Source organism: Urocitellus parryii, chromosome 1 (genome assembly GCF_045843805.1).
Source record: "Urocitellus parryii isolate mUroPar1 chromosome 1, mUroPar1.hap1, whole genome shotgun sequence".
In the NCBI taxonomy this organism is placed as follows: Eukaryota; Metazoa; Chordata; class Mammalia; order Rodentia; family Sciuridae; genus Urocitellus; species Urocitellus parryii.
In genome coordinates this window covers 96,352,968-96,366,852 of record NC_135531.1, presented here as the reverse complement: position 1 = coordinate 96,366,852, position 13,885 = coordinate 96,352,968, and the positions used below count along the sequence as shown (strand labels likewise).

At 47.2% G+C, this 13,885-nt stretch overlaps 1 protein-coding gene across 2 annotated transcripts; it reads right to left on the bottom strand.

The window, feature by feature from the left end:
• Positions 1-637: 637 nt before the first annotated feature.
• Dele1 (DAP3 binding cell death enhancer 1) lies at positions 638-13,220 on the bottom strand. 2 transcript variants are annotated; one of them, XM_026384348.2, is made up of 13 exons: positions 13,101-13,220; positions 12,232-12,346; positions 12,019-12,136; positions 9,833-9,980; positions 8,745-8,906; positions 8,414-8,502; positions 8,216-8,312; positions 6,247-6,389; positions 5,073-5,231; positions 4,886-4,978; positions 2,701-2,860; positions 1,972-2,193; positions 638-1,283 (listed from the first exon to the last, which is right to left on the bottom strand). In XM_026384348.2, exons 1-12 carry the CDS (start codon positions 13,129-13,131, stop codon positions 1,973-1,975), a joined length of 1,536 nt encoding a protein of 511 aa, XP_026240133.1. In that variant the 5' UTR covers positions 13,132-13,220; the 3' UTR covers positions 638-1,283; position 1,972. The 2 variants fall into 2 exon arrangements, with proteins under 2 accessions (XP_026240133.1, XP_026240134.1); XM_026384349.2 differs by having other exon boundaries at positions 638-1,280.
• Positions 13,221-13,885: the final 665 nt, after the last annotated feature.

Genomic DNA, 13,885 nt, shown 5'->3' with positions numbered 1-13,885 from the left:
TTTTCTTTCTTTTTGGCAGAAAGATTAGCGCACTGCTTGGCTTAGAACTCTGCACGTGGAGCCTGTACCCTGCGCAGAGCACTGCCCTAAGTTCTGGAATACCAAGGAGCACTGTGTAGGGGAGGTGGCCATGTGAGAAGGGATGAGGATAATATGCAGGGCAGCTTCGAGCAGGGATCAAGGGGTAGGGAGGCACTGGGGCTCCAATAGTCAACGTGGTATTGGAAAAGTGTGACAGAAACCACTCAGAAGTTGGGGAAGTGGGGGTAGGCAGCAGGGGGAAAAGTAGACAACTCCCCCCTCCAAGTTAAACTGGCCAGGCTGGCTGCTCTTTCCCATCCAAGCTGTCATCAGAGGCTGGTCCTAATTCCCTCCACCCCTTACCCTCAACCACATCTATGCTATTGAACTTGGGCTAACATCCAGAAGCCAGGGAACAGCTATTCACAAATTCAGTAATTGGAGTCATTAGCGTTGACTCAGAAATCATTTTTTTTCCTTAAGTCTCTCTCTTGGAGAAGCTTTTAAGACCCTTTAAATTGGTTAATGGAGAGTTTAGAGATGAGGATGGAGCCTTGGCTTTCAGCTCCCCCTGACCGTCTCCCTGGCCCTCCCCGACACATTCAAGAGAAAGTGATGAGATAATCCACCATCTGCTTTATTAAGCACCCATACATTTCTGGCTCACCTTTCCCAATCGAGGACTCACAATCTACACTCTCTGGCTCCAAGTGCCCAATCTCCATTTATTCCCTCACAGCGGTAGGACCCTAATAATGCTTTCACGTAAACTGACAGTGTAGACTAGTAGAACGTAAGGCTGGGCTGGGAGTCAGAAGGCTAAGTTCTCATACTGGCCTGGTGACGCATAAAGCCACTCAACCACGGGCATCACCTTGCCTCTGGGGTCTCAGCAAGAACCCAGGTCCTTTCCACAGTAAAACACCTGTGCTTCAGCCTGAAAGGTAGGAGGCAGGGCACACACTGCTGCTCTCGCTCTACAATTCAGGAGACAATGTCAGCAAGTCAGGTCCATTGCTTCAAGATGACATGGCCAGGCAAGCAGGCTGAGCCAGAACCTGGGTTCTTCGCACACTTTCTTCTTCTTATGATGCTGGGAGCTGCTCAAGGTTGGGGGGAAGGTGAGTGAATAACTGGCCTCTTCTTTGGGACTCTAGCTTTGATATCTCTGAGCATTCACAGGTTCCCTCTTCAGGGCTGAGGTGAGGACTGAAGAAGCCAAGCAGATCCACGTCGGCATTTAGGCAGGCAAGAAACTCCTTCTGCCCAAACCAAATGTGAAAGGAGAACCATGACAAATCCATTGGGGATGAACAAAGACCAGTGTTGGAGCTAGTCCCAGGGATGTCCTGATGTGTCTTTTCCCAAGTATTAGCCACTCATAGCACCACCCCCATAATTTTTGCCACCTCTCTGGATCTCTATTCCCCTTTACACAATGTTTTTCTCTAAATTGACCTCTCCCCCTTTTGAAATTAGCTTTATAAATATCTGTAAAAACTATAGCTCAATATGTCATCATCTTTTATATTATACATTAACTATATAACTACTATAATCCTCCTGTGCATCACCAGAGTCACACAATTCAGATTATGGCCAGAGATGGTGCAGTATAAGTGTGAGGAAAATTCGGCATGGGATGGAGAAGGTGAGGGACTGGCTCAGAGACAGGCTAAGGTGAGGAGCAGGGTCTCTGGAATCTCCAGTGGATTTTCACAAGTCACTGAATGCATCCTTTTGGTGAACGGATCAGAAATGACTGAGAACAGAATGCTCATTCATGAGGCTACCAAGTGAGGGGAAAGGTCAAAGTCATTGATCAACCATGCATTTGATAAAGTTGGGGACCTGGCTCCCTCTGGGGAAAGGGACTTTGACACCCTATTTTTATCATCCAGCCCCCTGTTCCTCACCCCCAGACCCTTAAGTAACTGTGTTTGATCTCACCTTAGCCAAAACCCAGTCTTACAAGACTCCTTTCCAACGAGGGAAGAGCCCTGCTGGAGGCTCCATGGCTGGATCCAAAATGCCCACTTCTGCAGAGGAGGCCAAGGTTCCCTGTGCTGGAGGCGTGAGGGAGGCCTGAGGCACCTGCCAGCAGAGTGTTCAGGCTGCAGAGGGAGGGGCTGGAGAAAGATTTCGGTGCTGCTGGGTGGCTGGGCCCTGGGGCTACAAGAAGGGGTAAGAGCAAGGCTTACTCACGCAGTATTCTCCAGTATTCTCCGACTCCTATTTTGGAGCAAGAACTTTTTAAAGGACTTGGTTCCCCTGGCACTGTTAACCCAGCCCCGCTCTAGTGACTCATGAGTGAGCAGGACTCCCAGAGCCCAAGAAGGGTAATTCAATAGCCTCAGGGCACTGGCTCTCCAGAGAAGCCTTCAGAGCAGCCACCATTTGTTCAATAGCTACTGTGTGTCAGGCTGTGCTAAGCCCTTTATCATCATCTCATTTAATCCTTACAAGCTAATGAGTGAGGTACTATCACCCTGATTTTCAGAGGTGAAGAAACAGGCTGAAAGACATGGAGACCCAGTTCAGTACAAGGAGGGGTTAACACTCCAAGAGCTGTGCTCTTAACCACCACCGAGGCTGGACATGACAAGGAGACTCTTGTCTGCCACAGGGTGGGTGCTGAGCTCAGTGGAGGAACCATCTGGCTTTGACTTGCATTGGTACCTGTTGTCTCTATGGAAAAGAGGGTGCGCAGCCTCTCCTGGGCAGGCTTGTTTCCTAGAGTCGCTGACTGCTGGTAACATCTCATGGCCTCTCCCAGATTTCTCTGCACACCAAGGCCCTTCTCATAGCAAATTCCCAAGTGGTATCTGCTCTGTGAGTCCTAAAGGAGAAAATGGACAGACATACAGACACACGTGCAGGACTGAAGAACTGTAAGGCTCAGCCAGGAGGTGGAGTCAGGCATGCTGGGGCTTCATCCACGCAGGGTCAAGGGCCAGCCCGGGCCCATCCCATTCCAAGGGATCTCAACCATGAAATGCCAGAGGCCCAGAGCCTGCCTAGCCCAGAGAAGACTGGATCCCTCCACCCAGGAGATTCCAGACAGAGTGGTGAGGAGGCTTCTTGTGCTGAGGCTGCCTGAAAGAAGGCTGCAGCCCTTATGGGAAACCTTGGAGTCAGGCTCCTGCATTCTCCTGAAAGAGCAGAAGGCAGTGATGGAAGATCAGCTTCCCAAAGGCCCTGTGTGCCTTCCTGAGTCTCTGCCCAAGAGGTCTGCTGAGCAGAAATGACAGAGCATAGCTCTGAGTCCTCTCTCCTGAGGACAATGCTCCTCAGAGGCAGAACAATTAGTGGTTACAAACCTGGCCTGTGCAGCTGGGTTCCAATCTTGACTCTACCACTTATCATCTGAGTAACCTAAGACATGTTACTCTACATCTCAGTGCCTCGGGTTCCTCACCTATAAAGTGGAGTTTAGTAACTATACTACCTTATTAGTTTGCTATGTTACTCTGTGAAAAGTGCTTAGATGAGTGCTGTTATTATTATCATCCCCTTTAATTGCCCACATCAATAATCCCTCCCTATTAGAATATTTTCATCATATCCCAAGTTAAAATAAGACACCTTGTAGACTCCCAACTATGGTCCCATTTCTCTTTTATCCTCTGCAGTCATCTTGTTGCTACACATTCTGCCCCCCACTTCTGTTATACACAGGTAAAAGTCTCGGCAACAGAGTAGCTTTGGGGCTACAAGCCAGGTTAGAACACAGCATGGGCTTAAGTAAGGCTAAGCACGCACCCCAGCAACACTGAAAACCCAAGGAGACACCATTCCCTGTAGGTGGGAAGAGGGTGAGGTCAGTATCCCAACTGACCATATGGGTGACAGACATCCTTTGTACACTTTTCTTCTTGGTCTGCTGTCTGACTCTAACCAGCTAGGGTGCCCCCAGGTGTGCCCAGCACATGGATTGCAGGCCCACTTAGCCTGAAGAAGGTTGGGGGGGGGGTTCTTGCAAGGAAAAGAAGACATAGTGCCAGGTAATGGCTGGGGACACTGGTCCCCTTTTGATAGTTACTATATATACTTTGAACAACACAGAGTGGACAAGAAAAAGTATTCTAATATCTAAGAGTTCAATAAAGCTATCAGGTTATTGAAAAGAATTTGGTGTTTCATAATGACATAAAGCTTTTAAGATTTCCTGCATTAAAAATAGCTGTTATAACTCAGTACTTCCCAAACCCAACTAACTATTTATTCCCTTGTAATATTTGGAAACATCCCATGGAACTACTTACTGCTCTATTGAACAAACTCTGGGCTAGCACACCTGAATGCCAAGGCCCCCAGTTCATAGAAAACCAGAAATTCCTTTTCCCACAAGGTGCTCAATGTGTCCACCAGGTGTATCTGAGTCTCGGCGACTGCCACAACTTGCACAGATGCACTCATCATGGGAATAGCTTACAAAGCATGCTCATATTTGTTACTTTGGTTAGATTTTGATTCTTTCAACAACCCTGTGAAGTTGTAGACAGGTGAGGAAGGCACCATTATATCAGTTTTAAAGATGGGTAAACAGGTTTGAGTCGAGAAGTGAGTGGCTCAGTAATGTGCTAATAAATGTTCAACAACTGGATGGGCAGGAAGGAACCCTACTTTGCAGCATTCAGCAAAGTGTGTAAGTAAATACTCCCCCCAGGGCTGATTTTCACCTCCAGCATAGCACTGGACCTGCCCAGTGGTCACAGAACAAGTACACCAGAGCTAAGGCTTAGAGCCAAGCCAAAGCTCCTTGAAAACAATTTTGTAAGCACAGAACTCAGTACCAGTTCCCAAACCCCTTCTCTGATCAGGCTCAATATCCCAACATGTCTAGCTTCCAGAGATCTCATACCCCATTGTTGGCTGCAAGCCAAAGATATTTCACAGCTCTCTGCTCATCCAGGTGTGGCTCCTTGGTGAAAAGCACCCCGAGGAAAGCCTGGGCCTACAGACAAGGAGAAAGGAAGATGACATCTTGGTCACTTTAGAGGATCCACATGCTCCAGACAGTTAGGATAGACCCTGCCAATGGCACTCACCTCTCTCAATCCCGAGTCTGCAGCTTGCTTCAGCATGGACACTGCCCTCTGCCGCTCAGGGTCTTGTGAGGAGGCGGGGTCTTGCAGTAGGCACCTGGCATAGCGGTATTGAGCCAGGCTATGGCCCTGGCTGGCAGCCAGTTGGTAATAAAGAATTGCCTGGGGCAAAGGGAGAAATATCAAGTCTGCTGGTAACTCTATAAGCACCTTATTCTTTGAGTGAAATTTTCAAAAAAATCATTTAAATAATACATAATCATTATAGATTAGTCAGATAAGCCAAAACTTAAAAATAGAAACTAAAATCCTGAGAAATCCTGCCTCCAAAAGATCATTCTCTGTTAAATTATTGTTTTTGTTTTTTTTTTGCAGACCACCAATTGAACTCAGGGGCACTCAACCACTGAGCCTCATCCCCAGTCCTATTTTGTATTTTATTTAGAGACAGGGTCTGAATTGCTACCTTTTGCTGAGCCTGGCTTTGAACTTGTGATCCTGCCTCAATCCCAGAGCCGCTGGGATTACAGGTGTGCACCACCATACCCGGCTCTCTGTTAAAATTTTAGTATATAGGTTTGAAGATTTCTTCCCATAGATGTGTATTACATATGCACACATAAACAGAAGGAGAGGGGGAGAGAGAGAGACAAGAGATATGAGAGAGAGAGAGTGAGAGAGAGAAAATAGTATCATACTACTTATTTTATAACCTTTTACTTAACAAGACACTATGAATATATTTCCCTGTCAATAAATATCGATCTATCACATCATTGGTAAAGCCCATAGATTTAATTTGCCAGTTCTCAATGAAGGAATTTTAAGATGGTTTCCCCTTTCTTGCCTACATATACAATTAAAAGAAACACATTCATGTTTATTTTTGTGTACTTATCTTTTTTAGAATGATCCCATTTTTTAAGGGCTGTTTTGAGCTCTTGAGGGTATAGGTACAAGGAAGAAAAGCAAGATCCCTGTCCTGCCAGAGCTTTGAGTCTAAATTCCTGGAAGTTAGGAGCTTCTTTTTTTATTTTTTTCTTTACAGCGAGCTGCAACCAAGTCAGGAAAAGAAGCTGGACTTTCCCCCATCCGTGCCAACTACTCATTTCTGGAGATCATGCTGGGCAGCTCAGCACAGGAGACAGGACAGGTCTGGAGGCAGAAGGGACAGTACCTTGTTGAGGTCCCTGGGGGTGCCTCTGCCATGCTCGTGACACAAGCCCACGTTGTACTGTGCTTTGCTGTAGCCACGGTCTGCAGCTTTCTGGAAGTAAGAAAAGGCTGCTATATAGTCCCCATTCCTCATGTTCTCTATCCCTATAAGAAAGCACAGGGCATAAACACAACATCCTCTGTGAAATGTCCTACATTCTCAACCAGACACTCGGCTCCCTACTGCATCCCAGGCTCACTCTTCTTTGTGCTACACCTCAGTATATGTTTCCATCTTCCAATTTCTCTTTGGTTTACCATAGACAACAGTGGGTTCGGCCCTCCCACAAACCATCCCTCCCCTTGGTAATAACATTCCGATTGCCCTTTAGGAACAATGCTGTCTATGGGCCTGTGCTCTTCCTAACCAATGAGACCCTCACAGGAATCTGAATCTTTTTTTTTTTTTTTTTTAATATTTATTTTTTAGTATTCGGTGGACACAACATCTTTGTTGGTATGTGGTGCTGAGGATCGAACCCGGGCCGCACGCATGCCAGGCGAGTGTGCTACCGCTTGAGCCACATCCCCAGCCCCAGGAATCTGAATCTTGATCAGGTTGGGATAAGGAGGGAAGAGAGCTCTTGTAAGTTTATTCTGATAGCAGCTGTGGAGATACTGTCTATGAGTTGCGGCCCCTTGAGTCTTTGGAGTTTCCCTGATTCCTGTCCTGAGGCTTGGCAGGTCAAAATTTTCCTTTGGGCCTTATGTGAGCCAGAGTGGAATTAAATAGCCTATAACCAATGAGCCACACCTGACACAAGTGACACTTCTTATCTTATAGTAATGAAGCCAGCCAATACCTGCACGCAGGTACATCCAAACCCAAACTCACACATCACCCAAACAAAAAGGAAATAGGAAAGGAGCAGGGAATAGCCAATTCTCAACTTTGCTCAAACTGTTTCCTGCCTGGGACCCCTCGGTCCACCTCCACCATCAGGCCTCCCGTCTCATTGCTATTCTAGAATCTTCTGACCACACTCAGGCTTTACACAATTTTTTGGCACTTTACTAATATACCAAATTTTTCCCTATAAAATAAACTGCTTTAAGAATACAAGTCCTGTCTCCTCAATTAGACTGCAAAATCCTAGAGGCAGAGCAGGAAAAAAAAAAGAATGTAGGAGAAATAACTTTGCATAGGGTGAAAGCTCTATACAAATGCAAAATATGATTATAGCTTATGCTGCTTTTGTGTTCTGCCACAGTGCTTAGCACTTGCTGAATAAATGAATATATGAATGAAGGAATGGGCAAGAAAATTCTGAGACTGCCCATCAAGATCACAAAAAAACTAATGAGGGAGAAACCAGGTTCCATTCAGCCAGCAGTGAATTAAGGTTGCCTCCCCGCTGCCTGACAACTCACTGTCCAAGGTTCACAGAGCCCTCTGTCCTTGGGGAGAGGACTTGAGGGGACAAAGGAGCCCACCCTGTCACCAGTCCCCACACTGGCTCCATCAGTAACCCTGATCCTTCTACTCTTCTCATTTCCTCTTCCTTTAACCTTGTGTTTTAACTATTTTCTCATACTTAAAGAATTTTCAGGGAAGCACATGGTCATTCAGCTGCCTGACAGGTGTGGCCTACACTCTGGCTCATACATCTCCCTACAAGGTCATGTCCTTAAAGGGAAGGAGTGGTCCTTCAGCTTTTCCTACCTTCCCCCTTCCAGTGATTTAATCCATGGATCAGAAGGTAGCAGCCAGAATAGCCAAACTGAACCTCAGGATGACAGGTAGTTTTAAGAATGTCAGAGCACATGTGAACATGAATGGGTCCCTGACATCACTGAGCAGGTGCTAGATTGGTCTACCTACCTGGGAGAAAATTAAATCTCTTGTCTAAACCACTTCCGACCCTGACTGTATTCCACCTACCAAATACCCCTTCCATTGTCCCACCCTCCTGCAGGGTCTCTCCAGTTACCCAGGAAGTTGAAAGCGATGGAAACACTGAGCTGGAAGAGCTGCTGAATGGACATCACGGCCTCCTCAAGGGGGAGAGGTTTTGACTTATCTTGTTCCTGGGGAAGAAATATCCAGATGCATCAGAAGATGGCTCATTGGGATGGCCCTTCCCCCAGAGAATGCTGTGAGGATCCAGGTAGCCAAAATTAGATAATACCTTCTTTTCACAAGTGGGCTGAGGCTGGGCTGGCTTTGTCTTGGGCTCAAAGCTACTGCTGTCATACAGGAAATCAAACTTACTGGGACCTGAAAGGGAAAGATACCCAGCCAGTGTGAGGGAGAAGACTGCTACTTCCCCTACCCTCCCAGTCTGCCCAGCCTCTCCGTCCAGCACCCATCCAGGGTCCAAAAATAACTGAATCATCCCAGAAAGCAAGAAACTTCACAGGAATGACAATTCCCTTATCTGGCAATATACAGCAACAAGCACCCATCTGCCCAGCTCCCCCTAAGCCACCCTCTACCCATTTAAGGAGGTGAGAATATACCTTCCTCAGGAGGCTCCTGAAGACCAGTTGTTCTCAAGGAGGTAGGCAAGGAAAAGTTTCTGAACTGAGCCGAGAGTTCTTCCTGGCCCAGCCTAGGTTCCCTGAGGCCAACACATCTGGGAACTGGGCCATCAGGGCCAGGGAGAACGTGTCTCCTTAGTGCTGGAAAGAGTCAGCAAGAACAGTCAGGTCAGAGGGGATAGTTCAGATTGACAGAGTCCTCCCTGAGGTTTTAGAGGTCAGAGAAGAATTCTGAAACTCCTGGGACATCTCCTTCCCATTTTTCCTTCTGCATTTCCTTTCTGGACTCCCTCCAGGACCCACATTTATGCTGATCTTCCATCCGGAGCATAAATCACTCCTCTGCTTGAATTATTTCAGTATCAGGGAAGTATTGACCTATTCAGAGTGTAGCCCCAGCACCTAGCACTTTGTTTAATGGCAATGTTGGTAATGATTATAAGCATAATAAGAGCAAGAATTTAAACTGATAATTACCAGGCACTTATTATATGCTAGGCACTGGTCTAAGTCCTTGACATATATTAGCTCATTTAGTGTTCCTAAGTAACCTCTACAATGGAATTTATTATTATTACACCATTTTCTAAAGAAAGAAACTGAAACAAGGGAAAGTAAAAAGTGGCTTGTTCAGGGACAAGCATAGAACTGGGGCGTGAACCCTTATAATCTGACTTCAGAGCCTCAACCACTAGGCTATATGGCTTCTGTACCACGGCACATAACGCATACTCAATAAAGATTCACTTCATGGATGAGTGACAGAATGACTGACCAGAGAATCACCTAACTTGCTGAGGGTCAGGCAGGAAGCCACACCCAGGATTCTAAAGGACTCTGGACTTGGGAGCTCCATGGGAGGTGATGGGAGGACAGGGAGGGACACAGAAGGGCAGGTGTGGCCCACACCCTGGGTGGACAGAACTTCCCCACATTCCCCTTCCTCTGACTTCAGATAGGAAAGGCAAGGAGCTGCTGATGGCTCTTTTCCTGAGGTGTGTCCAGAGAGCTTCCTGGCCTAGAGAAACTCCCAGCCTAGCCCTCCTGCTCCAGGACTGAGAACTCACAGGAGTGCGGGTGCCACCAGGGAGAAGAGAGGAAACGATCCAGGGGACTGCGCCAAGAGCAGCGTTCTGCTCGTCGAGGTCCTGCTGGCAGGGATGCCTGGAAGTGAATCTGCCTCGCCAGCTGCAGTGCCAGCACAGCCAGAGTGCCCTGGGAAAGAGCACATCAGGACATGGTCCCCCACCAGTCAACTCCTTCAGAGCTGGCCTTCAGCTCCCCCATCATTTCCTCGGGAAGCCTTTCCCGACTCCCGCTGGGCAGCTCCCCTGCTCACAACATGCAAACTTTTCCTCTTGTACTGAATAAGCATCACTACAATTACTCATCTAAGGTCTGTTGCTTCTGTTAGCATAACAAAGGCAGGGACTGTACATGCTTTGCTCACCAATGTATCCCTGGTTCCCAGCACAGTGCTAAGCTATCGTATGGGCCTAATAAATGCACACTAAATAAATGCACAACTAGTAACTGAACAAAGAAAATCTAGGCAAGCAAAAAGATGATGCGGTAAGTTGGAAATGATGCACATTTCCAGCTGCAGGCTTGTGGAAGGTGTCTCTTTCTCTGACAGGTCAGCAAAAGACCTGAGCTACCTCTTAACCCAGTGCCTGCTTGGTTTTCCCTGTCTCCACCCCTGTGATGCTCAGGGAGGGATGCCCAAACACTTGTCTGTTGCAATAGGTACTGTGCATATGATGGCAAATAAGACAGACCTACCTCTACCTGGGGAAACTTATATCTTGTATAACCCAAGTATAGAGAAAAAGAAATACAATAATTTGCAATTATGCTAGATGCCAAAAACAAAACAAATTGTGAGGTTTCAAAGAATGTAAGAGGAAAGCCTGATAAGGAGTCACGAAAAGCCTTCCTATGGGGGTGATGTATGAACTAAGTTCAGAAGAAAGAGAAGGCAGCAGTACTGTGAAGAAAGGGACAAGTATCCATCGCATTGGGGACAGCTTGTATGTAGGCCCTTTCATATGGACAGTAGTACAGAGCCCAGCGATGATATAAGGCCCTCTGGAATCCAGGCCTAGTTCACAAAAGGACTTGGTGTGGAACTTTACTAGTGCTCAGATCTTTGACAAAATGGAAAAACGTTCCCCTTTCTAGGGTATATGGCCCTAGTCTGCAAAAACCCAGAGAATGGTATCCCATCATAGAAATATCCCAGACTCAGTTGATGACACCAATTTACAGGTTAAAAAAAAAAATGAGGGGCTGGGGTTATGGCTCAGTGGTAGAGCACTTGCCTAGGCACTGGGTTCAATTACCAGCACCACATATAAATAAAGAACAAAATAATGGTACATCAACATCTAAAAAAAAATATTAAAAAAAAAAATGAGGCTCAAAGAGGTCAAGTCAATTGCCTAAATGCACAGCATGAAAGTAGTGGGGATGGGATGTGATAGATACAAGTGATACATGTGTCAACTTCACTCACAATACCTTCTAAGCTGAACCTCTACCTGAAAATTTGCCCAAAAGACAAAGGTTCTGCCCTATTATACTTAGTGTTTACTACGGAGCACCTAACTTTCTAGATTCTGTAGTAGGTACTTTTACAAGTCATAGTAGCTGAAGTGATACAGCCTGAACTCCAGAGTTAAATCGGGAGTAAACACAGTGACTTGGAAGGCTGAGACAGAAGAATTGTAAGTTCAAGGCAGTTTCAGCAACTTAGTGAGATAGTGTCTCAAAACAAAAAATTAAAAGGGCTGGGAAGGGAGGTTGATGGTAAAGGACCCCTGGGTTCAATCCCCAATACCAAAAAAAAAAAAAATTACATTTTTCTTTGTGTAAGATTTTTGCAATGATGTTAAACAAAATAACACATGTATAATAGTTTACATTAGTATGTAATGATATTTATTATTATTTACTGTAAGCTCCATGAAAGCAAGAATTATATCTACCTTGTTCTCTGCTACGTCCCCTAGTGCCAAGAAAAAATGCCTGGCTCAGAGGTTTTAGATAAATGTTTACTGAATAAAATGAGGGCTAAGTACACACCAAGGGTACAGGGTGTGACACTACCTCCATGAATATTCTCCAGTGTCATGGGTTCTCATTGTGTAGACACAATGATGGCCTTGCTCTCCTTTCTAGACCTGGCTACTCTTCCATGCAGGATCATTCTCATCCATGCTGAAGGTAAAGGACAGGATTGGGGATGCCTTACCCATGAAATGGCATCCCTCAGGGTATTTGGGGAAACATGAGCAGACATCCACTGGAAGACATTCTTCCATCCATGGGACTTTGGGCCCCTGCTTGTACTCGGACCATGGTGGCCTGACCTAGATGATATAATTAGAAACTATCAAGTTCTGTCCAAAACGGGGGCAAAGGAAGGCCAGAGGAGAAGATGGGTGACAGAATGGCAGTGTCTCACCTGTCAAGGTTGGGCAAAGGGACCAGCAAGGTGGAGGAGGTCGCTTGAGGCACATCTGAGCTGTTGGTCTTGGGGGTCACACCCCGGAGGTGAGGTCCCAATAGACGGGGAAGTGCTGTGCAGAGCAACAAGGATCAGTTACTTCAACAGGAACAAGACGGAAGCCAAGTGGCCCCAACAAAGCATTATCTCAGGAAACACAGGAATCACTGGCATCTGCCTCTACAGTGTTTTCTTATTTCTTTTTTTTTCCCTTTTTCTTTTCTTTTTTTTTTTTTTTTTTTTTTTTTTGCAGTGCTGGTGATTGAATTCAGGACTTCATCCATATTAAACAAGCAGTCTACCACTAGCCACATCCCCAGCCCTTGCACTCATGGAAATCTTTAGCCTGGTGGGGTTCTCATGGAAATCTTTAGCCTAGTGGGGATTCTAAGGTGCCACCCCAAAACCAAAAAAGAAGGCTCTCAGGATGAGCATCTACACTCTGAAAAAGTTCACCCAGGCGATTCTAATGCCCTCTATGGGTGACAACCTTTGCTCCATGGCCACACATCCACATTTAGAGTCTCTAAATCTCTCCTTTGTTCATTGGTTTCACTACTCCACAGCCTCTAGTTCTTTCATTGACTCCTCCCCTTCCTAAAGCTCCACCCATTTCCTTGGGTCTAAGCTCCACCTTCTTCTCACTTTGCTGCACAACTCAAATTCCAACATCACCTGACTTCTAAGACGTAGCCCCGCCTCCTTAAGGCCCCGCCTTCCTCCAGTCTAGCCCCGCCCACTGTCGCTTTGGCAGTTTCCTTGCGCCCCTTCCCTCCAATTCAGAGTCTTTGCGACCTTTGGGCGCTAGCAGACGGGCTGCCCCTTACCTCGGCCCAGGAGACCCGTCAGTCGCCACATGTCGCCAGCACCATAGAGACCGCGCAGCCGAAAAAGCCAGGCCAAACCATGGGACAGCCGCTAGAGCGGCCGCTGTGGTGTCCCAAGTGGGGAAATCCCCACGCGACTCTTGAGCTCGCCAATTAGAAAAGAGCTCCACCGGAAGGACGGCCCTCAGCGAGAGGAAGTGGAGGATGTGGGCGTATCTGGGGCCAGTCGGGAGGTGAACCGCGACAAGGGCATGGGGGTATAGGCCCAGGAAAGAGCTGTCATTTGCCACCCCCACTGGAGAGAGGACAGCGCGCCGACCCGGGGATAGCAGGTGGCCATTGTGGCAGGGCTGGAACGACTGCGGTGGAGCAAGAGGACCTTGTAGACACCGCGGAGCCGCCGAAGAGGAAAAGACTCCCCAGGCCCAGAGGCTTAAGGAGGCGAAGTGGATCTAGGCCGGAGGAGAAGAGCCTTAGGGCCCCACGGAAGAAGCTAGCAGTCCCAGCTTCCCGCTCGAGGCCATCGTTTAGCGATGCCAGGCCCCGACCCCACCGTAGGCCATGAGAAATGCACCAGGCAGGGTTTCAATTCTTAGATTCTAGCTGTGGCTCAGCTTTGTCGCACTGTGTAGCCTAAGGCCGACTCCTTCCCTTATCAGGGCCTCAGTCTGTGTACCACGATGGGGTCAGGTGGAAAAGTCTCCCCTGGTTCTTCATGGTGTAACAGGCTGAGACTCTGATTTGCTCCTTTCAAAATCCCAAGAGCAGCCAGCCACACGCCCTGT